General features: G+C 42.9%; 3 protein-coding genes across 3 annotated transcripts; 1 reads left to right on the top strand and 2 right to left on the bottom strand.

The window, feature by feature from the left end:
- Positions 1–1,600: 1,600 nt before the first annotated feature.
- LOC125313924 (protein ACCELERATED CELL DEATH 6-like) lies at positions 1,601–3,743 on the bottom strand. Its single transcript, XM_048275150.1, has 3 exons — positions 3,092–3,743; positions 2,321–2,850; positions 1,601–2,227 (listed from the first exon to the last, which is right to left on the bottom strand). Exons 1-3 carry the CDS (start codon positions 3,690–3,692, stop codon positions 1,601–1,603), a joined length of 1,758 nt encoding a protein of 585 aa, XP_048131107.1. The 5' UTR covers positions 3,693–3,743.
- Positions 3,744–7,499: 3,756 nt separating this feature from the next.
- LOC115749963 (protein ACCELERATED CELL DEATH 6) lies at positions 7,500–14,398 on the bottom strand. Its single transcript, XM_030687019.2, has 6 exons — positions 13,798–14,398; positions 13,020–13,549; positions 12,316–12,930; positions 9,378–9,463; positions 8,216–8,627; positions 7,500–8,126 (listed from the first exon to the last, which is right to left on the bottom strand). Exons 1-6 carry the CDS (start codon positions 14,396–14,398, stop codon positions 7,500–7,502), a joined length of 2,871 nt encoding a protein of 956 aa, XP_030542879.2.
- A 3,180-nt stretch (positions 14,399–17,578) lies between these two features.
- On the top strand, positions 17,579–23,554 carry LOC115749918 (putative multidrug resistance protein). The gene is made up of 7 exons (XM_030686955.2): positions 17,579–17,761; positions 18,766–18,820; positions 18,940–19,127; positions 19,289–19,746; positions 19,886–20,426; positions 20,830–22,793; positions 22,994–23,554. The coding sequence occupies exons 1-7, from the start codon at positions 17,579–17,581 to the stop codon at positions 23,367–23,369; spliced, it is 3,765 nt and encodes a 1,254-aa protein (XP_030542815.1). The 3' UTR covers positions 23,370–23,554.
- The last annotated feature ends 680 nt before the right edge of the window (positions 23,555–24,234 follow it).

Raw genomic sequence — 24,234 nt, 5'->3', positions numbered from 1 at the left:
CGCACATAAAATAAAAAATTAAAAAAGTGATTGTTGAAATTCACGCGGGAACATACACTTTCAATTTGAGAGAGCGGGTCTTTTGGGAATGCTCGGTTGAAAGGGACATTATCCGTTGAGCAACGACCCTTCCACTCGGCACCGTCGGATCACTAAGGTCCATGGAGTTTATGGCAGAATATTTCTAAGATGTTAATGAACAAGATTGTTTTGACCTTGTGTAGGCGGAGATCCGGTATTTTCTGAATCCTTATGTAAGGGAGAAATAATAAATAAAAAGAAAAAAGGAAGGCCATTTAATTCCGACATCCAGTGCCAAGGAATTGCCTTCATTTCATCCCTGCCGCCTCCGTCTGCGTCATCTTCTTCTTCGTAATTTATGGTTCAAGCAAATCGATGGTGCAGATTTTTCTTGAAGGATTCGTCAAGTGAGGTAAGCCACCTGTGAGGAAGGAAGGAACCAACAAAGGTGAAAAAAAAAAAAGAAAAAGAGAAAAATAAGCATCTTTGGACTTTTAATTTGTTTAATATGATCATGAATTTTAGCCTAATATGCAATGTCGTTCCTGAACTATTAATTTATTTAACGTGGTCCCTGAATTTTTTATACCTGTTCAATTTAGTCCATAACATATATGAAAATGTTCAATGACTACTCCGAACTTGAATTAATGGGAGGACGACATTGAACACTATAATAATCATGTACGGAAAGTCCAGAGACTATATTAAAAATAAGAGAAAAAAATTTGGAACCGATTTGAACCTTAGTTGCAGTCCCGGTACCTAAAAAAAAAAAAACTTAGAACCCGATTTGAACCTTAGTTGCGGCTCGGGTACTACATGGTTCGGGTCTCTAGAAATGAGCATTGTTCATATTGGGTTCGGTTCGGCTATTAGTGCGAACCAACCGGAACCGAACTGTCAACAACCTAGGCCCAGCCCAAACCTTGCTGTGTACTATTAGGTCCTTGCTTATGGTCAAACAGGTTCGACAAAGAACTGCACCGTACTGCACCGTTTGTCTTTAATCTTTACTATATAGAAAGCAAATTCAAAGAGAATTCTGATCTCAAAAATCAATCCAAATAACGTGAGGACCTGCAGCTCCATATATCCAAGTCGGACCTGCAGCTCCTTAGCCAAAAAGTCATGGTCGTTGGTCGTTGATTTTCCCTTGCAGTTTATGAATAACGTGAGGACCTGCACCGCAGCAATTAATGTGAATCCGAGGGTATGACTCAACGACTTTGAAACGCGTTCGGGAAATCGATGCCAAAGTTTAACACGTCGATGGTTTGAATACAAGTGTTGAGGTATCAAGTGACATTGACGTAAGAGTCAAAGTCAATCATTTGGCTGCTTTAGTCCTAATTTATCAGACTGTTTCCTGTCTTAAAAATTGAGAGATGAAGTACGGTGACACAGAGATCTTCTGGAAGCAACTCCAGGTATCATGGAATCAGTAAAAAATGGCCGGGTGTCGTTGGCTTGAAAAAGAAAGAAGAAATAACAGAGTGATGTTTTCTTGCAGATTTCACTAAATCCATAAGGGGAATAGCTGTCAGTAATTTCTCCACCATAACATTGCTGAAGAATGTCATTCTTTTGCTACGTGGGAATTGATGATGCACTTGAGCCCTCCGAGGCGGGAGATCACGGAGAGGCAGATCTCAGAGAAGGAAAAAATCTGTGCGAGTCTGAAAAGAAACAAGCCGGTGTTAACAAGGAAGACACTGCCGACTACGTGGCTCACGGTGCACACATATGTTTGGTCAGGTAAAACAGCCACAAGACCCGTCACGAACGATATTGCAGTCGACTGCAGTGCGATGCATGTCAGCACAGCTGCGATCACGTAGCAGTGCACAAAAGGTCTCCTCCCGAAAGCAGCGCCCCAGAGTATGACAGAAGCGGCCATTATTGAACAGGTCATCGCAATGGTGTCAGATATGATGAACCACTTGAGATGACTGCTTGACCGGAGAAGGGCCACTCCTTGTCCCGGGCCAGCGTTATTGTTATAACCCCCGGGCATTGTGAAAGCGGCTGCAAACGTCACGGTTGTGATGAGCGTCGCGACCATCAATAATGTCTGACAGTTTTGCTTGTAAGTTTGTTCTGAATCCAAGGCACAAGCTCTTTGGTCATCTGTACTGGGGAGAAATCCTCCCCAGAAATTCCAATGATGCGGGAGGCATAATCGTCGCCATTTCACCATCGCGACCTGCAAGTATAAGGCACACAATTAAGATTTCGAATCCTCATCTGGCCATATCAGAAATTTCAGTGAATCATGGCCTGGCAATGGTATACTTACTGAAGGAATTACACGTGTTTCCTTGGTTAGCTCCTCTATGTCGAAGGCGGTTTCGCCTTTTATGTTCCGAGCTGTTTGATCAACTCTCACATCCTGCAACATGTAAGCTGCAATCCAACTTCTCCTTTCCATGATAGTTAGATGCAAAGGAGTGTTGCCGTTGTGATCGGGCTGGTTTATTAGTCCCTCGAGCTCGACGGTTTCCAATATGCATCTGACAACATTTGCTCTGCCGCTTAGGACTGCAACATGAAGAATGTTTTGGCCCTTTAGGTCGACCAATTCTCCAGCATCTGGGCATTGCCCAATAATCTCCTTTAGAACCCTGGCATGTCCATTACTTGCTGCTGCATGAAGTGACGAAAGACCGTCTCTATCAACTGCATATACAGTCGAGATACCGAGCTCTAACAGTTGTTGGACCAATTTGTGGTATCCAGAAAAAGCTGCATAGTAGAGAGGGGTCTTGCCATGGTGGTCAGCTTCTTTGATCAGCTCCGGCTTTGCTCCTAGGAGGGTTTCCACTATATCTGTGATACATGAACAGAATATTCTTAAAACACAGAATGAGCGAGTATTGGGATTGAGCAATTTCTAATGGAAGTTGAAAACATTCCTACTTTGTATAAGCATATGCGAAATACTCCATCAGTAGATATCGAAACTCTGACGCTACATCAGATTACATGATAGTTGAACTATACAAGAACTCAGCATCTTTATTAATACTTCGAAGCATGATATCTTGCAGGTCAAGAAAAAGAGAGTTACCTGAATGTCTCGCGCTCACAGCAGCGTGCAAAGCTGTCTGACCATCAGATCCACCATGGGCAGATAAAGGGCACGATGTCAAGATCCAATCTACAATCTCTTTCATGCCCCCTCTAGCAGCCAGGTACAGTGGGGATTCTCCTGCACAATTTTCGCAAAGTACAAGGTAAGAATCGGCGTTTATTAACAACTTAGCCACTCGTGAGTGACCATTTTTGATCGCCTCATGCAGGGCTGTATTGTTCCTTCTGTTTCCCCATCTTAGCATCTCGAAGTTGCAGTTGCAGCCGCTTTCAATGTCTAGCTGATAAGGAGAGGTGGATGTGATCTCTATGACTAGAAACTTCACAACAGAAAGATGGCCAGCCCGTGAAGCCACATGAAGAGGAGTGTCTCCCTCAGAATTCGGCTTCATGAGAAGGGACTTGCATCGACGATGGATCTCCACAAAAACCGTCATTTTTCCGGATCTAGCAGCAACATGGAGGACCATGTTTCCTTGAGGAGTGCACCTCAGGAGTATGCTCGGATCTCTATCGAGAAGCTCCTTGAGGGAGTGAATATCACCGGAGTTTGCATATCGGTACAGCCTCGGATCCATTTTCTTGGGAGAGGAATAAACTTATGTTGCTCCAATTCTATAGATGATGATGATAACAACACTGTACTTCGACTTAAGGCTTCTAACATGGAGAATAAGTATGCTTTCCAACCCCTCAGCCAAGAAGCCATGGCAGTTTACTGTTTATAATAGTTAAGAATACCGTTAGTACCTGAAGTGCCCAATGTCAATGCCCCCAATTGACTTCCAAACACATGCTAGAAAGTCAATGTCAGGTTGAGCACGCTGGTTGCCTCAGGTTGGGACAGCAAAGGTTCAAGTCGTGTCCTAAACTTTAGAGCAGAGAGACCCTCCCATCATGTCCCAGTCAGCATGGCATGCGAATTCAAGGTCAAATGTTCCAACCTTTACGTTCAAAAGTTGAAAAAGAAGGCGCATAGGTGATGAAGGTGATCGTGCTGGATACGCTAGTTCACGTTGATTTTGAAAAAAATTGACTAAGCTTTTCGTTGAGATGGCAAAATGTGTCTATAATCCATACTTTAACCAATATTAACATGGGTCATAAATGTATTGCATTTAATTTGAAAAACAAGGTTGAGTGGGTTTAAATTGATTACTTAACTACTTAATTGATCTTAAATGGGTAGTCATAAATGGATCACCTAACTATTTTAAGTGAGTTGTAAACAAATTTTCTGATTTTTTAATTTGCTGATGATTTATAATTTTTATGTTTTCTTTTCTTTTACAAAATGGGGTGAGGGTTGTTGGCCCGACCCTCGCTGGCCATGATTTTTTTAATAGTCTTTCGCCGCGATCGGCCAATAACAGCCACAAGTGAGCTCGAGCCTTGCTGATTTCGACCGAGCCTCGAACTCACTAGGGTCTAGTCGCCCGGTCTCCGGAAGTCGCCGGTCAATCACCAACAATCGCCGGTTGCCAATCGCTCCGGGTCGATCGATGTTCATCGGCATGTCTCCTAACATCGCCGGTCGACAGCTGGCAAAGGAAAAAGGATGGATTTCCTAGGAAAAAAAAAGGAACAAAGACAATAAAGATGAAATATGAAAAATAGAACATTATGATAAACAAGTTTTTTTTAATTGGATTATATATGAAAGTGTTTTATAATTATGGGGTAGGTCCGGTCGGGTATGGATATGGGCCGCTAAAGTTGTATTGCATAGAAATGGATCAATATGAATATGACCATTTTCGATTCGATCCGCTCATTTGATAGGTTTAGTTTTTTGCCGTTTAGGCATGCACAGGCTAGAGATTAACAGCCATGCGTATAGGCTGTCAACGGTTTAGTTCAACATCCTAATGGTTCAATTCAATTTGATTTTATTGAAAAATCGAACCGAATTGAACCATTAGGATGTAAGCTTGAACGAGCCAAATCTCACCCCGAATTGAATATGAACCAAACCAACATTCTAGTTCGGTTTTCGATTTCTCTTTTTTTTTTTTTTTTTCATTTCTTTTTACTTTTTCGATTCAAAGCCGACGAAACCGCTAGCCCTTGAACAAGGGGTCGCGGCACCTCATTGATGCGGGCGAGGACCGCTACGTCCTCGCCCGCCTTTGCTGTGGTGTGGCGTCGTCAAGGGGTCATGATGCCATCTTTTGGCCAATGAGGGCTTCACGGCCCTCACCCAAGGGCCGGCGCGGGTCGACAACCCTTTTCCCCAAAAAAGCAAAAAAAAAAAAAAAAGATTATTTTGGAAATTTTCAATGCGATTTTGTTAACTGAGCTGACAAAAAAAAATGGTTATTTTTTAATTATCCGAACCAAAAACAAAGCGGCATCGAAATGCACGAAATTTTGACCCCCCTACATGCGTGATGGTAAAATATGGATAGAATTAGCCCTGGCGTTCTACAGTGGAGATGTTGCAAATCAGGATCACAAATATGGACACGTAATGATCTGTGGTGGCATCATTAAGTACTACTAGGTGGGAAATGAAAATACGCCCTAGAATTTGTGGACCTAAGATTGACATTGGTGATTATATTGAATTTGAAAGGAATCATCAATTATGTTAATTAAAATTGCTGTCGATGCAGCTATTGCAATTGTAGTTGATATACAGCCACACAACTATCCTGCTATTGAGGAACAAATGAAAAGGTTTTAAATGAAGGGTTAATACCATGAAAAACCCTAAACTGGTACACATGTGACAAATTTACCTTAAATTATTTTTTTGACCACGAAAAACCCCAAACCGGTACACCTATGACAAATTTACCCCAAACTATTTTTTTGACCACCAAAAATCCTAAACTGGTATATACGTGACAAATTTACCATAAACTAATTCTTTTGACCACGAAATACCTCAAACCGGTACATTTGTGACAAATTTACCCCCCGTTAAATTGATTTAATATCACGAAAAATCCCAAATTGATAAACATGTGACAAACAGAGGGTCAAAACCCTATATTGGTATACCCGTCAACCGTCACGTGTCACCAAATCAGCAATTTGACAGTTAAATTTTAAAAAAATTAACAGAGGGTAAATTTGTCACATATGTACCAGTTTATGGTAAATTTGTCACAGGTGTACCAGTTTGGGATTTTTTGTGATAAAAAAAATGGTTTGGGGTAAATTTGTCACAAGTGTACCAGTTTGGGGTTTTCCGTGGTATTAACCCTTAAATGAATTGCCCGGCCGAAATGGCCCGGTAAGAAGCACGACACTATTGGTCCGTGGGGGCCCATGGATCGTGCCAAGCTCCGCTTGGTGATGCAAAGGGCTGTGCCATGCCGTGTCAATGCCAATCGATTCGAGGAGTCAGTGGTATCTCTTTTTTTTAGAAGCTATATAATTCTTTTTTGACCAGAGTATATCAATTATTTTTTAAGATAATTCCATTTCTCATGGTGGTATTTGATAATCTAAGACTTGTCTTTACTAAGTACAAGAGGGTTTTCTACGTACTGTAAAAGCTTAACATGACTTCCTTATCCATGCATGAGTAAATAACAAAGATTAAGACGAGTCATAAATATAAAAGAGTTCGTATGCGTAATGACACTTTCTCATTTATTTAAATTGGTGCGACACACTCGATCAACATGCTTCTTACCTCGGATCAAAGGTACGAGGCTAAACGACAACAACCGATGCTTTGTCTAAGCTAACCCCACATTGCCTTTGCCGGACAGAATGATACAATATCTCGGGAAAAAATACACTAGAAGTACCATAACTTTTGTACGGCGTTCACTTAAATGCAATAACTTTCAAAAATCGTTCACTTGAGTATCATATTGACATGGACGCTGGAAAAGCTAACGTGACAGCCGAAAAGCTGACGTGACACTCGTGAAAAAGTTACCGTAGCGCGCCGGAAAGCTAATGTGGCACGCCGAAAAGTTACTGTAGCACGCCGGAAAAGTTACTGTAGCACTCAAGTAAACGATTTTACTCTCACGTAGCACTTAAGTGAACGATTTTTGAAAGTTATGGCATTTAAATGAACGTTTTGAAAGTTATGGCACTCAAGTGAACGTCATACACAAGTTATGGCACTTCTAATGTATGTTTCCCCAATATCTCGCGTTGAAAGGATATCCGTGAGGTGTTAATAGGATTAGTATTTGGCTGTGTTGATGTTGATCATAATTCATCAGACTGCTTTATGTCAAAAAATAGATAGAATAGGTCATTCTGTCGGATGATGGCTCTGAGATCTTCTGGAAACAACTTCAGGCATCATAGAATTATTAAAGAAAAAACTGGGTGATGTTTTCTTGCAGATTTCACTAATTCCACAGGTGGAAAAGTTGTCAGTAATTTCTCCAATACAACATTGCTGAAGAATGTCATCTGTTCACTATGTGGGAATTGATGATGCACTTGAGCCTTCTGAGGCGGGAAACCATGAAGAGGCAGATCTCAGAGTAGGAAATAATCTGTGCCAGTCTGAAGAGAAACAAGCAAGTGTTAACATAGAAGGCGTAGGCAACTATGGAAGCCATGGTGTGGACATATCTTTGGTCAGGTAAAACAGCCACAAGACCCGTCACGAACGATATAGCAGTCGACTGCAGCGCGATGCATGTCAGCACAGCCGCGATCACATAGCAATGCACGTAAGGTCTATCGCCGAAAGCAGCGCCCCATAGGATGAGGGAAGCAACCATTATAGAGCAGGTCATCGCGACAGTGTCAGAGATGACGAACCACTTGAGATGTCCGCTTGACCGGAGAAGGGCCATTCCTTGGCCTGGGCCGGCGTTAGCATTATAGCCGCCAGGCATTGTGAAAGCCGCTGCAAACGTCACGGTCGTGATGAGTGCCGCGACCATCAATAACGTCCGACAATTTTGCTTGTAAGTTTGTCCCGAATCCAAGACATCGGCTTTTTGCTCATTTGTACCGGGGAGAATTCCTCTTCGGAAATCCCAATGTCGAGGGAGGCGTAGTTGTCGCCGGTTCACCATCGCAACCTGTAAGTGAAAGGAAGACAATTCAGATTTTTAATCATGGTCTAGAGATTTCATAAATTGCAGTTGCGGTCCGGCAATAGTATACTTACCGAAGGAATTACACGTGCTTCCATCGTTGGCTCATCCATGTCGAAGGCGGTTTCGCCTTTCACATTTCGAGCAGTTCGATCAACTCTCACATCCCACAACAGGTAAGCTGCAATCCAACTTCTCCTTTCCATGATACTTAGATGCAAAGGAGTATTGCCGTTGTGATCAGGCATATTTATTAGGCCCTCGAGCTCGACAGTGTCCAATATATATCTGACAACGTTTGCTCTCCCTCTTAGGATTGCGACATGAAGAACGTTTTGGCCCCTTTGGTCTACCAATTCTCCAGCATCTGGGCATTGCCGCATAATCTCTTTTATGACCTTGGCATGGCCATTACTTGCTGCTGCATGAAACGACGAAAAACCATCTGTGTCCACAACATATGCTCGGATCTCTATCGAGAAGCTCCTTGAGGGAGTGAATATCACAGGAGTTTGCATATTGGTACAATCTCGGATCCATTTTCCTAGGAGAGGATGTGCTGCAATTGTATAGATGGTGATGATGATGGTTCCCGGAAATGGGAGGACTTAAGGCTTCCAACATGGAGGATAAATATGCTTTCCAACACCTTAGCCAGAAAGCCTTTGTAGTTTATTGTTAAGGGTGCGCATGAAAACATTTCTCCATGAGAAATCAACTTTTGATCAGAAGTTGATTTCTCTACTTCTCCTCAAAAGTAGCAGTTGATTTTTCTACTTCGCTCCCGGATTGACTTCTAATCAGAAAAATTCGTTTGATAACTGTTGAAAATTTATACTTTTGAAACATTATTAACAAAATCTTCGGCGGCGGTGGTCGGTGGCTGCGGCGATGGTTCGCGGTGGTCGGCGGCGGCCGGCGGCGGCGATCGGCGGCCAACGGTCACAGCAACGGTGGTCGACAGAGGCGGGTGTGGTGCAAGAAGTCATTCTGGAGCCGAGAAGTTAAAATTTTTTACTTCTCAAAATTAGCCAAAAATCCTATCAGAAGTGAAAAATCTTATCAGAAGTGAAAAGTCCTACCATAAGTTAATTTTTTTACCAAACGGATTTCTACTTCGATCAGATTTTTATCAAACACATTTCTCCGTTAGATGGGCTTCTGACAGAAAAATGGAATTTCTGAGGTGTTGCCAATCGCGCCCTAATAATCCCTTTCAGTTTGGCTTGTGAATACGGTTGGTGCCTGAAGTCCCCCAATGTCAATGCCCCCAATTGACTCGCGAACACGTGCTTGGAAGTCGATGTCTCACGTTGAACACGCTGGATGGCACAGATTGGGACAACAAAGGTTCAGTCATGTCCTAAACTTTGGTGCACAGAGACACTCCCATCATGTCCATGTCAGCATGGCACGCGAATTCATGGTCAAGCCCTCCAGCTTTTACGTTCCAAAGTTGAAAAGGAAGGCGCATAGGGGATGAAGCATGAAGGTCATCATGCTGGATGCGCTAGTCGACGTTGATTTTGATAAAAAATAAAAAAATTTGACTAAGGTTTTCGTTAGCGAGGCATGCGAAGACGTGACGATAAAATATGGATCGAATCAGCCTTGATTTTTTACGGTGGAGATGTTGTAAATCAGGAGCACAAATATGGGGTGGACGCATAATGGTCTGTGGGGGCATAATTACGTGTTGCCTGAGGTGGAAAATCAAAATACGCCCTACAATCTATGGACCTAAGATTGACATTGGTGATTATATTAAAACTTGAAAGGAATCATCAATTATGTTAAGGAAAATCGTTGTCGACGCAGCTAGTGCAATTTCAGCTAATATACGGCTACATAACTATCGGGCTCTTACGGAATAGCTATTAGGCCATGGTGGCCCATGGGTCTTGCCAAGCTCTGCCTGATGATGCTTTGGGATATGCCGTGCCGTGCCAATAGAGGTGATCGGTTTCAAAATGGGTTCGGCTTGTTGATACGAGAACCGAATCTATTCACTTGAGAACCGGCGGTCCGTTTTTGTTAGAAACTATGATTTTTTTTTAATTGGAGTACATTAATTCTTTTTGTAGATAATTAGATTTCTTATGTTGGTATTTGATAATGTAAGACTTAGCTTTTGCCAAGTATAAATGGATTTTCTTTTTAATGGGAAAACATAACATGACTTCCTTATCACTTCATGATTTTAGCTTTTTGCAAGTTTTGTTTGTGATTTTGGCGTTTGGCTTTGGATCTAAGCAGAAATTTCCCAATGCAATATTGCCTCTGGCCCCCAATGCAGCTTTACTTCTAGAATAGAAAAAAAAAATTAAAAGGAAAAAGGAGAACAAATCTACCAATCTTGTCGGTCCGCGCAAGGAACCGGGAACAACTTAGAACCTGTCGGTCCAGTTCTCGGGTCGGATCGAAATTAGTACTCAACCCTACGTTCCAATGGGCCAGGCCACCACCCCAAAGCATGGTCTATATTAGGTAGCAATTGAGATACACGTACAAAGAGTTCTACATCCTTTTATTTATAAAATTATATGACAATTCAGTCCTAAATTTTTTAATTTTATCAATTCAATCTTAAATTTTTTCATATTTTATCATTTAAGTCCATTCTTCTAATTTTGATAATCGCTGACTTAAACGCCAGCCTTCCTACGTGACGCTAACATGAACACTTTTAATAATATTTTAATAATATCGTGAATTTATTTATTCTTTTTTTTTTCTCTATTTTTCTTCTTTACTTTTTTATTTTCTTTTCTTTTTCCCTTTTTCCCTCCATCGGCCCTTGATGGGCATTGTCGATAGTCGGCAAAGGTCACCGGCCTTAAGCTGGCGACGAATCTTTACAAGCTTCCTTGGCGAAGGGTGGTGAGTCATGGGTTGGTGTTTGTTGTTGTAAATATGTAGCGGAAGGCATTCAAATCACCACTGAATAGCACCGGAGATGCAGGGGAGCATGGTGGCACTTTTGGCGAATTCCGGCGTCCGTTGGCGGAGAAATTTCAGGAATTGGCTCGTCTGAGGGTGACAAGTCCATTGGTGGTGTTGGTTTACCGAAATGAGCAGCGAAAGTATGCCAAACAGCAACTAAAGGTTTCAATCTTGATGGAGAACTGCCAACTACGCGGCCGGTGCGGCTAGTGCGGCTGGTGTTGTGGCATCATTATGTACTGCTAGGTGGGAAATCAAAATACGCCCTAGAATTTGTGGACCTAAGATTGACATTGGTGATTATATTGAATTTGAAAGGAATCGTCAATTATGTTAATTAAAATTGCTGTCGATGCAGCTATTGCAATTGTAGCTGATATACAACCACGCAACTGTCGCGCTATTGTGGAACAGTTGAAAAAGGTTTTAAATGAATTGCCCGGCCGAAATGGCCCGGCAAGAAGCACGACACTATTGGTCCATGGGGGGCCATGGATCATGCCAAGCTCCGCTTGGTGATGCAATGGGCTGGGCCATGCCGTGTCAATGCTGATCGATTCCAAGAGTCAGTGGTATCTCTGTTTTTTAGAAGCTACGTAATTCTTTTTTGACCAGAGTATATCAATTATTTTTGTAGATAATTCCATTTCTCACGGTGGTATTTGACAAACTAAGACTTGTCTTTACTAAGTACAAGAGGGTTTTCTACATACCGTGAAAGCTTAACATGACTTCCTTATCCATACATGAGTAAATAACAAAGATTAAGACGAGTCGTAAATATAAAAGAGTTCGTATGCGTAATGACACTTTCTCATTTAAATTGGTGCGACACGCTCGATCAACATGCTTCTCACCTCGGATCAAAAGGTACGAGGTGAAACGACGACAACCGATGCTTCGGCTAAGCTAACGTCACATTGCCTCTGCCATCCGGCATGATACAGTAGCTCGCGTTGAAAGGATATCCGTGAGGTGTTAATAGGGTTATTATTTGACTCTGTTGGTTTTGATCATAATTCATCAGACTGTTTTATGTCAAAAAATAGATAGAATAGGTCATTCTGTCGGATGATGGCTCTGAGATCTTCTGGAAACAACTTCAGGCATCATAGAATTATTAAAGAAAAAACTGGGTGATGTTTTCTTCCAGATTTCACTAATTCCACAGGGGGAAAAGTTGTCAGTAATTTCTCCAATAGAATATTGCTGAAGAATGTCATCTGTTCACTATTTGGGAATTGATGATGCACTTGAGCCTTCTGAGGCGGGAAACCATGAAGAGGCAGATCTCAGAGTAGGAAATAATCTGTGCCAGTCTGAAGAGAAACAAGCAAGTGTTAACATAGAAGGTGTAGGCAACTATGGAAGCCATTGTGTGGACATATCTTTGGTCAGGTAAAACAGCCACAAGACCCGTCACGAACGATATAGCAGTCGACTGCAGCGCAATGCATGTCAACACAGCCGCGATCACATAGCAATGCACGTAAGGTCTATCGCCGAAAGCAGCGCCCCATAGGATGAGGGAAGCAGCCATTATAGAGCAGGTCATCGCGACAGTGTCAGAGATGACGAACCACTTGAGATGTCCGCTTGACCGGAGAAGGGCCATTCCTTGGCCTGGGCCGGCATTAGCATTATAGCCGCCAGGCATTGTGAAAGCTGCTGCAAACGTCACGGTCGTGATGAGTGCCGCGACCATCAATAACGTCTGACAATTTTGCTTGTAAGATTGTTCTGAATCCAAGACAACGGCTTTTTGCTCATTTGTACCAGGGAGAATTCCCCTTCGGAAATCCCAATGTTGAGGGAGGCGTAGTTGTCGCCGGTTCACCATCGCAATCTGTAAGTGAAAGGAAGACAATTCAGATTTTTAATCATGGTCTAGAGATTTCATAAATTGCAGTTGCGGTCTGGCAATAGTATACTTACTGAAGGAACTACACGTGCTTCCATCGTTGGCTCATCCATGTCGAAGGCGGTTTCGCCTTTCATATTTCGAGCAGTTCGATCAACTCTCACATCCCACAACAGGTAAGCTGCAATCCAACTTCTCCTTTCCATGATACTTAGATGCAAAGGAGTATTGCCGTTGTGATCAGACATATTTATTAGGCCCTCGAGCTCGACAGTGTCCAATATATATCTGACAACGTTTGCTCTCCCGCTTAGGACTGCAACATGAAGAACGTTTTGGCCCCTTTGGTCTACCAATTCTCCAGCATCTGGGCATAGCCGCATAATCTCTTTTATGACCTTGGCATGGCCATTACTTGCTGCTGCATGAAGCGGCGAAAAGCCATCTGTGTCCACAACATATGCAGTCGAGATGTCCAGCTCTAGCAGCTGCTGGACCAATTTGTGGTATCCAGAAAAAGCGGCATAGTAGAGAGGCGTCCTGCCATGGTGGTCAACTTCTTTGATCAGCTCCGGCTTTGCTCTTATGAGGGTTTTCACTATATCTGTGATGCATGAACAAAATATTCTGAAAAGCACACAGAACGAGCAAGTATTGGGATTGAGCAATATCTAATGAAAGTTGAAAGGATCCGTATTTTGTATAAGCATATGCCAAATTTCCATCAGCAGATACCGGGACTCTGTTGCTACGTCAGATCACAGGATAGTTGAAGTCGGTACAAGAACATAGTAATTTTTTTTTTAATAATTCGGAGCATGATATCTTGTAGGTCAAGGAAAAAAAAGTTACCAGAATATCTCGCGCTCACAGCAGCGTGCAAAGCTGTTTGGCCGTCTGATCCACCGTGAACAGATAAAGGGCACGATGTCAAGATCCAATCTACAATCTCTTTCATGCCCCCTCTAGCAGCCAGGTACAATGGGGATTCTCCCACACGATTTTCGTGAAGTAGAAGGCGAGAATCGGCTTTTATTAACAACCTAGCGACTTGTGAGTGACCTTTCCTGATCGCCTCATGCAGGGCTGTGTCGTTCCTTCTATTTTCCCATCTTAGCATCTCGAAGTTGCAGTTGCAGCCGCTTTCAATGTCTAGCTGAGAAGGAGAGGTAGATGTGATCTCTATGACTAGAAACTTCACAACAGAGAGATGGCCAGCCCCTGAAGCTACATGCAGAGGAGTATCTCCTTCGGAATTCGGCTGCATGAGAAGGGACTTGCATCGACTATAGATCTCCGCGAACATTGACCTTTTTCCAGATCTAGCAGCAACATGGAGGGCCGTGTTTCCTTGGGGAGTGCACCTCAGGAGTATGCTCGAATCTCTATCGAGAAGCTCCTTGAGGGAGTGAATATCACCGGAGATTGCATATCGGTACAGCCTTGGATCCATTTGCCTGGGAGAGGATGTGCTGCAATTGTATAGATGATGATGATGCTTCCCGGAAATGGGAGGACTTAAGGCTTCCAACGTGGAGAACAAGTATGCTTTCCAACACCTTAGCCAGAAAGCCTTTGCAGTTTATTGTTAATAATGCCTTTCAGTTTGACTTGTGAATACGGTTGGTGCCTGAAGTCCCCCAATGTCAATGGCCCCAATTGACTGACGAACACATGCTTGGAAGTCGATGTCCCACGTTGAACACGCTGGATGGCACAGATTGGGACAACGAAGGTTCAGTCATGTCCTAAACTTTAGTGCAGAGAGACACTCCCATCATGTCCATGTCAGCATGGCACGCGAATTCATGGTCAAGCCCTCCAGCTTTTACGTTCCAAAGTTGAAAAGGAAGGCGCATAGGGGATGAAGCTCATCATGCTGGATGCGCTAGTCGACGCTGACTTTGATAAAATAAAAAATAAAAAAATTTGACTAAGGTCTTCGTTAGCGAGGCACGCGAAGACGTGACGATAAAATATGGATCGAATCAGCCTTGATTTTTTACGGTGGAGATGTTGTAAATCAGGAGCACAAATATGGGGTGGACGCATAATGGTCTGTGGGGGCATAATTACGTGCTGCCTGAGGTGGGAAATCAAAATACGCCCTGCAATCTATGGACCTAAGATTGACATTGGTGATTATGTCGAAACTTGAAAGGAATCGTCAATTATGTTAAAGAAAATCGTTGCCGATACAGCTGTTGCAATTCCAGCTAATATACAGCCACATAACTGTCGGGCTCTTGTGGAATAGCTATTGGGCCATGGTGGCCCACGAGTCATGTCAAGCTCCGCCCAATGATGCGGTGGGATGTACCGTGCCGTGGCAATAGAGATGATTGGTTCCAAAATGGGTTCAGCTTGTTGATACAGAAACCAAACCTATTCACTTGGGAACCGGCAGTCCCTTTTTGTTAGAAACTGTGATTTTTTTTTTTTAATTGGAGTATATTAGTTCTTTTTGTAGATAATCGGATTTCTTATATTGGTATTTGATATTCTAAGACTTATCTTTTGCCAAGTCTAAATGGATTTCCTTTTTAATGGGAGAACATAAGTATAATCTAGTTTTTTGCTAGTTTTGTTTGTGAGTTTGGAGTTTGGCTTTGGATCTAAGCAGAAAATTTCACAACGCAATGGCCCTCAATACAGCTTTACTTCTAGAATAGAAAAAAAAATTAAAAAAAAAAAGAAAAGAAAAAGAAAAACAAATCTACCAGTCCGGTCTTGCTCCGCTCAAGGAACCGGGAACAACTTAGGACCTGCTGGTCCAGTTCTCGGGTCGGATCGAAATTAGTACTCAACCGTACGTGCCAATGGGCCAGGCCACCACCCCAAAGCATGGCCTATATTAGGTAGCAATTGAGATGCACGTACAAAGAGTTCTACATCCCTTTATCTATAAAATTATATGGCAATTCAGTCCAAATTTCTTTTAATTTTGCCAATTAAATCTTAAATATTTTTATATTTTGTCAATTGAGTCCATTCAGCTAATTTTGTTGGGAAATCGCCAACTTAAATGCCTACCGTCCTACGTAACGTTGACATGAATAATTTTTAATAGTATTTTAATAATTCCTTGAATTTATTTATTCATTTTTTCTCTATTTTTCTTCTTTACTTTTTTCTGTTTTCTTTTTCTCTCCATCGGCCCTCGCTGGGCCTCATCGATAGTCAGCAGAGGTCACCAGCCTTAAGCTGGCGACGAATCTTTACAAACTGCCTTGGCGACGGGTGGTGAGTCGTGGGTTGGTGTTTGTTGTTGTGAACATGTAGCGGAAGGCATTCAAATCACCACTGAATAGCACTAGAGATGCAGGGGAGCATGGTGGCACGTTTGGCGAATTCCGGCATCCGTTGGCGAAGAAATTTCAGGAATTGGCTCGTCTGAGGGTGACAAGTCCATTGGTGGTGTTGGTTTACCGAAATGAGCAGCGAAAGTATGCCGGACAGCAACTAAAGCTTTCAATCTTGATGGAGAACTGCCAACGACGCGGCCGGTGCGGCTAGTGCGGCTGGTGTTGTGGCAGCCGCCATGCAGCAAACCCGATGGGTGCTCCACAAGTAACATTGGCTCTGATATGAAGTTGAGGCTTGTGGTTTGTGCTAAAGAGAGGAAAGTATAATGGATTCACGTTACCAAATGAAGAGAGGACAAGCCCTCCCTTTCGTATAGGGTGAGAACGCAATTAGGCTTAACTACGATTAACGTGAACAATAATTAATCTAATCTCAAATCTATACTTCCAACAGTCCTCTAGGACTGATGCCCGAGTTGTGATGAGGAGAAAAGATATGAAGACGGACAACGTTGATCGGGTGTCACTGCACTTCAACTGCAGTCCCTTGTCCTACAGCAAGTGCTATAGCATCTGTATCCTTTTGGACCGGACCGATTCAAAGAAAAACCTCGCTCCTAAGCGCCATCGAAACCCGCCAAACAATACTCAATCATCCGAGTCTAATGACAACATGGAAAAGGAAAGAAACAGACCTTGAGCTGAATAATTCAGCAACCTTTTGGAAACACACGAGACTCTTTCCAAAGGTACAGAATACAGATGTGGCGTCAAAGCCAGGAGGAAGGTACTTTTTCATGGCCGAAGTTGCAGGGAATCTTTGCAAAAGAAATACCAACTCCGGAAGCCAACAAGTTATTTGCAATCCTAGTTGAATAAAAAGGAATTATGGGACTTGTCTTGTGCGCCCCGCTTTACTATTTTAACGAAAGAGAATGATTCAACCAATGAAACGCCTGCAAAGATCATCCAAAGCACTGTCCTTGTCGCATACCACCTTAAAAAAAAATGGCGTTGTACAACATTCCAACATCGAGAACAGACCACGGTTCTTCCAATGGAATGCGGCATTGGTCTGCAAAAACAAAGCATAGGGACAGCGCCGGCTGATTTCATATTGGCATCCGCTGTTACTCCAGTTGGCATGGCCATAAAATGGTAAAAGAGTCCGGCCAATGTAAGAGATACCGGCCTGCAGCAGCACACAGCTGATTGGCCGGGTACCTCGCGTATAAAGAGAAAGGGGCTTGCAGCGGTCGATCGGAGAAATCGAGATGTGAGGCACGTCTTAAGTTCAGCTCGTCAAGAACGTTTGAGCGGATAGAATTATGGGGAGCAAAGACGGCATGTTTAGGTACGCCGATGGCCTCGACAAGTTATTGATGCTGCTGGGGACTTTGGGCAGCATCGGAGATGGATTGCAGTACCCTTTGACGATGTATGTTCTGAGCACCGTAATCAATCAATACGGAAAGGTTGGTGCTTCTGTTTCGGACCACACGGTGGACAAGGTAATAAACTGAGTTTTGCTGTCATGTTAATTTAAGGAGTATTTTACCGTATCATCAGTGTTGCATGCTCGTTCTTCTCACGGTTTAAACATATCGATTGGGTTAGATCAGGCAAACTTGCTCAAAAAGTCTTAAACCTGTTGTGTTTTTTGCCAATTTAGTCCTAAACCTTTCAATTTTACCAATTTAGTCCTAAACATTTTCGTAATTTGTCAATGTAATCCATCCGACCAATTTTGATTGGAAATTGATGATGTGGACCCGACTATCCTACGTGACACGACCAATGCTAAAATGAAATTTTCTTGTATATTTTTTACTTATTTTTCTGAAAATTTCATTATTCTTCCTCTTTTATTCTTTTCTTTTTTTTATTTATTTTCAATGGGTGATTGGGGCCCCCGGCTACCAGCCAAGGCCCACCGTCGGCCGCTGGGCTACAGCCTATGAGCCCTTGCCGGTGGCTGTCAATGGCTCGCGGCCCTCACTCGTAGCCGGTTGAGGGTCGCGAGCCTCGCCACCTGCCGGCGAGCTCCAACTAACCATTAACAATTAAAAAAAAGGAAAAATTAATTAAAAATATGAAGAATTCAATAATTTAAAAAAAAATCCACATCAACGTCCGTCCCACATAGGATGGCTAGCGTCCACGTCATCATTTTTTGGCCAAAATTGGCTAAATGGACTACATTGGCAAATTGTTAAAAGGCTAGAGATTAAATTGACAAAATTGAAAGGTTTAGAACATAATTGGCAAAAATATAATAGGTGTTAGGGCCTTTTGGACAATTTTTTTGGTTAGAAGGTTAGGATAAACCGGGTTAGTTCAAACGTTAGAAGAGACCTTTCACGATTCATACTTGCTACTTAGAAAACATGCATATCCCTTAGAACAGAGGATTTTAACCATTAGCATGGTTCAAGAATTACTTCTGCACAAGTCCAGGATCTTAAATTGGTAAAAGGAATTTCTCAAGTTGCTAACCACTTTTGTCACTTCACAGTATACTCTCAGGCTGCTGTATGTTGCAATTTGGGTCGGACTTTCTGGTTTTATTGGTAAGTTCTGCATATAGCTTTCACAGCATTCTACCAAACCATGAACCGAAATACTGTCAATGAAGAGAAACGTGAAAGTTCTGATGTGCTGCCATATTCGCCGCTATCTCCTTGAACAGAGGGAATTTGCTGGACGAGAACTGCCGAGAGACAGACTTCCCGAATGAGAATGGCTTACCTCAAATCCGTCCTCAGACAAGAAGTCGGCTTCTTCGACACTCAAGAAGCCGGTTCTTCGACAACCTACAAAGTCGTCTCCACCATTTCTTCGGATGCCAACTCGATCCAAGTTGCCATCTGTGAGAAGGTACAGCTGAAGACACATTTTATTTCTTTCGGTTTCAACAACAGCTAAAGATCCTTTTTGTTGAAGGAGATTATGTGAAATACCTACACGAATAAGCTAAACATCCATTTCTCATTTCTCTCATATCACTTTTCACTGAGTTTTCAGCATTCCTCCTGCAGATACCAGATTGCCTTGCATATATGTCCACTTTCTCCTTCTGCCTTTTAGTTTCGTTCATCCTTTCATGGAAACTTGCACTGGCAGCTATTCCATTCTCCTTGCTATTCATCGTTCCTGGACTAGTGTTTGGCAAACTCATGATGGACGTATGCATGAAGATGATAGAGTCCTATGGAGCCGCTGGTGGGATTGCAGAACAAGCAGTTTCTTCGATCAGGACTGTCTATTCATACGTGGCGGAGAATCAGACACTTGGTAAGTTCAGCAATGCACTCCAAAAGACCATGGAACTTGGATTTAAGATGGGTCTCGCGAAGGGCCTGATGATGGGGAGCATGGGTATCATATACATCGGTTGGGCATTTCAGACCTGGGTCGGCTCTATTTTGGTTAGCGAAAAAGGAGAAAAAGGCGGTAGCATTTTCGTAGCTGGGATCTGTGTCATCATGGGAGGAGTGTAAGTCATGCTCACCAGCACTTTACCGATAGAGTCATGCACACAGGCCTCCTGATGGTCTGTATGTTATTCGCAAGCTGTTATTGGCTTCGATAACTTGATCATGCAGTGACACTTAAGTTCAATTTTGCTATTGCAGATGCGTGTTGAGCGCACTCCCGAACCTAACTTCCATTGCAGAGGCAAAGACCACGGCTTCTAGAATCTTCGAAATGATCGATCGGGTCCCTACCATAGACACAGAAGACAAGAAGGGAAAGGCCTTATCATATGTGAGAGGAGAGATCATATTCAAAGATGTATACTTCAACTACCCATCAAGACCTGATACGCCAATACTCCAAGGGCTCACTCTCAGGGCTCCGGCAGGGAAGACTGTGGGTCTTGTGGGAGGCAGCGGCTCCGGCAAGTCCACAGTCATTGCCCTGCTTCAGAGATTCTATGACCCTATTGAAGGAGAAATCCTTCTCGATGGCCACAAAATAAAGAGGCTTCAGCTAAAATGGTTGAGATCACAAATGGGACTGGTTAACCAGGAACCAATCCTGTTTGCTACAACTATAAGAGACAATATCCTATTTGGGAAGGAAGGAGCTTCGATGGAAGAAGTGATGACGGCAGCTAAGGCCGCAAATGCACACGATTTCATTTCCAAGTTACCTGAAGGGTATGAGACTCAGGTAAGCTCCTCAGCTAATTGATATGTTCTTGTTTTTTATTTTAGGCGGGCTCTTCGCTAAATGATTGGAATTTGGTAGGGACTCATCAATGGAGGAAAATAGCATAATTAAGATATGCATGAACTGTAGGAATGTATAACACGAACTACAAAAACACCAAAAAAAAAAAAATGCTGGAGATGAAAAGATAGTAAAACATTTGAAATCCGGGTTATTCTGTTGTGCCACTAAACCTATCTCCCCCGACATGCAATGAGAGAAAATATCTCCTAAAAGTTAATTTGAGTTTCTGTCTGAGAAATACTGAATTATTCTGCTTTGTACTAGTAGTCTCGTATAAATCGCAAGTGTTTGTACGCTCTTTGTAGGATGTTGTAACCCCTGACCATCACAAATTCTATAGGTTGGACAATTTGGCTTTCAATTGTCCGGTGGTCAAAAGCAGCGAATTGCCATAGCAAGAGCTCTCATTAGAGATCCAAAAATCCTGCTCCTTGATGAAGCCACTAGTGCACTGGATGCTCAATCTGAAAGGACTGTGCAGGAAGCAATTGATAAAGCTTCTGCAGGGAGGACAGTAATCGTCATTGCCCACCGACTCTCCACAATTCGCGCAGCAAATCTTATTGTGGTTCTTCAAGAAGGAAGAGTAGTCGAATCAGGATCTCATGATGAACTCATTCAAATGAACAATGGAAAGGGTGGAGATTACCTTAGGATGGTTGAGCTGCAACAAATGGCTACTCAAAATGAAGATTCCAACAACTCCGGCTATCAAATTGAGGGAAGAAGTCCTCGCTGGGTGCACGCTGCACTGAGCCCATTAAGCATGAGATCAAGTGCTCAAAACACTCCAGCACTTAATCCATTCAGTCCTGGACTTTCTTTTAGTGCACCCTTCAGTGCACCCTACTCTGTGTCCGTTTATGATCCAGATGAAAGCTTAGAAGAAGATTCAGAGAACTCACCTTATCCCCCTCCTTCCCAGTGGCGTTTGCTAAAAATGAACTCTCCCGAGCGCGGCCAGGCTCTCTTGGGATGCTTGGGTGCCATAGGAGCCGGAGCTGTGCAACCAATAAATGCTTACATTGTCGGCTCCGTCATATCGAATTACTTCCGATCTGACAAGTCTGAGATGAAGTCTAAATCCAGGGAATACTCCCTCATATTTTTAGGGATTGGCGCGTTCCATTTTCTCTCCAACGTCATCCAACACTACAATTTCTCAATTATGGGAGAAAAGTTGACCAAGAGGGTACGGGAGAATTTGCTTGAAAAGCTCATGACTTTCGAGATTGGGTGGTTTGATCAAGACGAGAACACAAGTGCTGCTATCTGTGCAAGGCTATCCACAGAGGCGAATATGGTCCGTTCGCTCATGGGTGACAGGATGTCCCTGTTAGTTCAAGCAATTTTCGGGGCTTCTTTTGCTTACGGTCTAGCACTTGTGCTCACATGGAGACTAGCCCTGGTGATGCTAGCAGTGCAGCCAGTGGTGATCGGGAGTTTCTATGCCAGGACTGTCTTGATGAAAAGCATGGCAGCAAAAGCACAAAAGGCACAAAAAGAAGGAAGCCAGTTAGCTAGTGAAGCCGTCATCAACCACAGAACTATAACTGCCTTCTCTTCCCAAAAAAGAATGGTAGGGCTTTTTGCCGCCACCTTGAGTGGTCCTCGGAAGGAGAGCATCAGACATTCAATGTATTCAGGCCTGGGCCTGTTTTGCTCGCAATTTTTCAACACTGCTTCCTCAGCTTTATCTTTCTGGTATGGTGGGAGGCTTCTGAATCAAGGTTTGCTAAGTCCTGAGCACCTCTTTCAATCATATTTGACATTGGTGTTTTCTGCTTATGTTATTGCTGAGGCCGGAAGCATGACCTCCGATTTATCCAAAGGAAGCAATTCCATCAAGTCAGTTTTCATGATCCTCGACAGGAGAACTGAGATTGACCCGGACACCCCAAGGGGAGGAGAATTAAGGAGGGGTCTTAAGGGTCAAGTGGAGTTGAGAAATGTCTTCTTCGCATACCCAGCAAGGCCTCATCAGATGGTCTTCAAGGGGTTGAGCCTAAAAGTTCGGGCAGGGAAAACAGTTGCACTAGTTGGGCAGAGTGGCTCTGGCAAGTCTACCATAATTGGGCTTATAGAAAGATTCTATGATCCAATGAACGGATCTGTGTATATAGATGACCAGGATATAAGGAACTACAATCTGAAAACGTTGAGATCCCACATTGCACTAGTCAGTCAGGAGCCTACCCTTTTTGCTGGAACTATCCGTGAAAATATTGCCTATGGCAAAGAAGATGCTAGAGAATCAGAGATAAGAAAAGCTGCAGCTCTTGCCAATGCCCACGAATTCATAAGGTATGGCGAGCTCGGTAAATATGCTGAAAAGGGTTTTTACTTTCTACACTAAAATATGCTGTCTTATCCTTTCTTCAGAATCTGCTAGGATGGTTTAAAACCTGATAGAGGCAACAAGCTGTTATTCAAGTAGGAAGATTTCATAATAAGCTTAGACTTGGTTGTTCTATTTGTTAAGCGTGCATTTTCTCGAATCGCAGTGGCATGAAAGATGGGTATGACACATACTGTGGAGAAAGAGGAGTTCAGCTATCAGGAGGTCAAAAACAAAGGATAGCACTGGCTCGAGCTATATTGAAGGATCCATCAATCCTTTTGTTAGATGAGGCTACCAGTGCACTTGACAGCGTATCAGAGAGCTTAATTCAAGAAGCACTGGAAAAGATGATGATCAATAGGACATGTATAGTTGTTGCTCACAGGCTGTCCACTATACAGAAGTCCGACTCAATTGCCGTCATTAAGAATGGACAAGTTGCAGAACAAGGTTCGCATAATGAGCTGATATCCTTGGGACGTGGCGGTGCCTACTACTCTCTAACCAAATTACAGAGCGGCAGCTCCCCATATCGCTAAAAGTAGAGCACAGACAGAGTGATATCTATGGTCACATCTTGTTCTTGTAATCGATGAGCTTCATGGTATGACTATGCTAGTCTTTGTTTCTCATGTAGTATACTCAAGGCAAATGATGTTATTATTCGTCGAATGTGCCTTGTATACTTTCAAGCACCACTGAACTTCAAAGGGTCATCTTGTTCAATTCTGAGAGGAGTTGGCTCCGTAAAATGAGGTTAAAGCAAACTACAATTCAAATGAACAATGCAGCTTTCGCAGAAAAAGACACAAGGAAGAAATCCAAGGAGATGAATGACCAAACTCCCTTCATGAAACTGGGATCATCTCAGAGCCTAAGCATAAATATGTGTGTATGAGAAGGTCCAGAAGAGGTGACTTGACAAGTACCGCTTGCATGCGAAATCACAAAAATAAATAACAAATTGACCCTAGGAAGTATCCCAGTAAGTTCCTGACCATGTTCTTTTAGAAAGTCAAATGCATATCACCTAACCCAGTCCCTTCCCTATTTCCTGATCTAGCCTATCGGGGAGCTCACCTAGACAGCGGGAGCTCATAAGATAAGAATCACAATGCAATTATAGTATTAAGAACAAAGCATCAGACCTGTTTTCACTTAGGTTATAGACTGTTCCCGATGAATATGCAGCTGCAGCTGCATTACTGCTAATCTGATTCTGTAGAGAGTCTCGAATCGAGCTGTCCAATCTGGTAGTAACTTCTTGTGCAGCAAGAATCTCTTGGCAAGAATGCTATTGCTAGAACTTCTTTGGACAACAATGAAACCATGCATCATGCATGATTTGGCCTTTATCTGTCCCGGAATTGATAAGACACAAACACCAAAGACGTCACAAAAGTA

Source organism: Rhodamnia argentea, chromosome 2 (assembly GCF_020921035.1).
Source record: "Rhodamnia argentea isolate NSW1041297 chromosome 2, ASM2092103v1, whole genome shotgun sequence".
Taxonomy (NCBI): Eukaryota; Viridiplantae; Streptophyta; class Magnoliopsida; order Myrtales; family Myrtaceae; genus Rhodamnia; species Rhodamnia argentea.
Note: the sequence above shows the minus strand (reverse complement) of the source record. Positions and strands in the feature narration are given on the sequence as shown.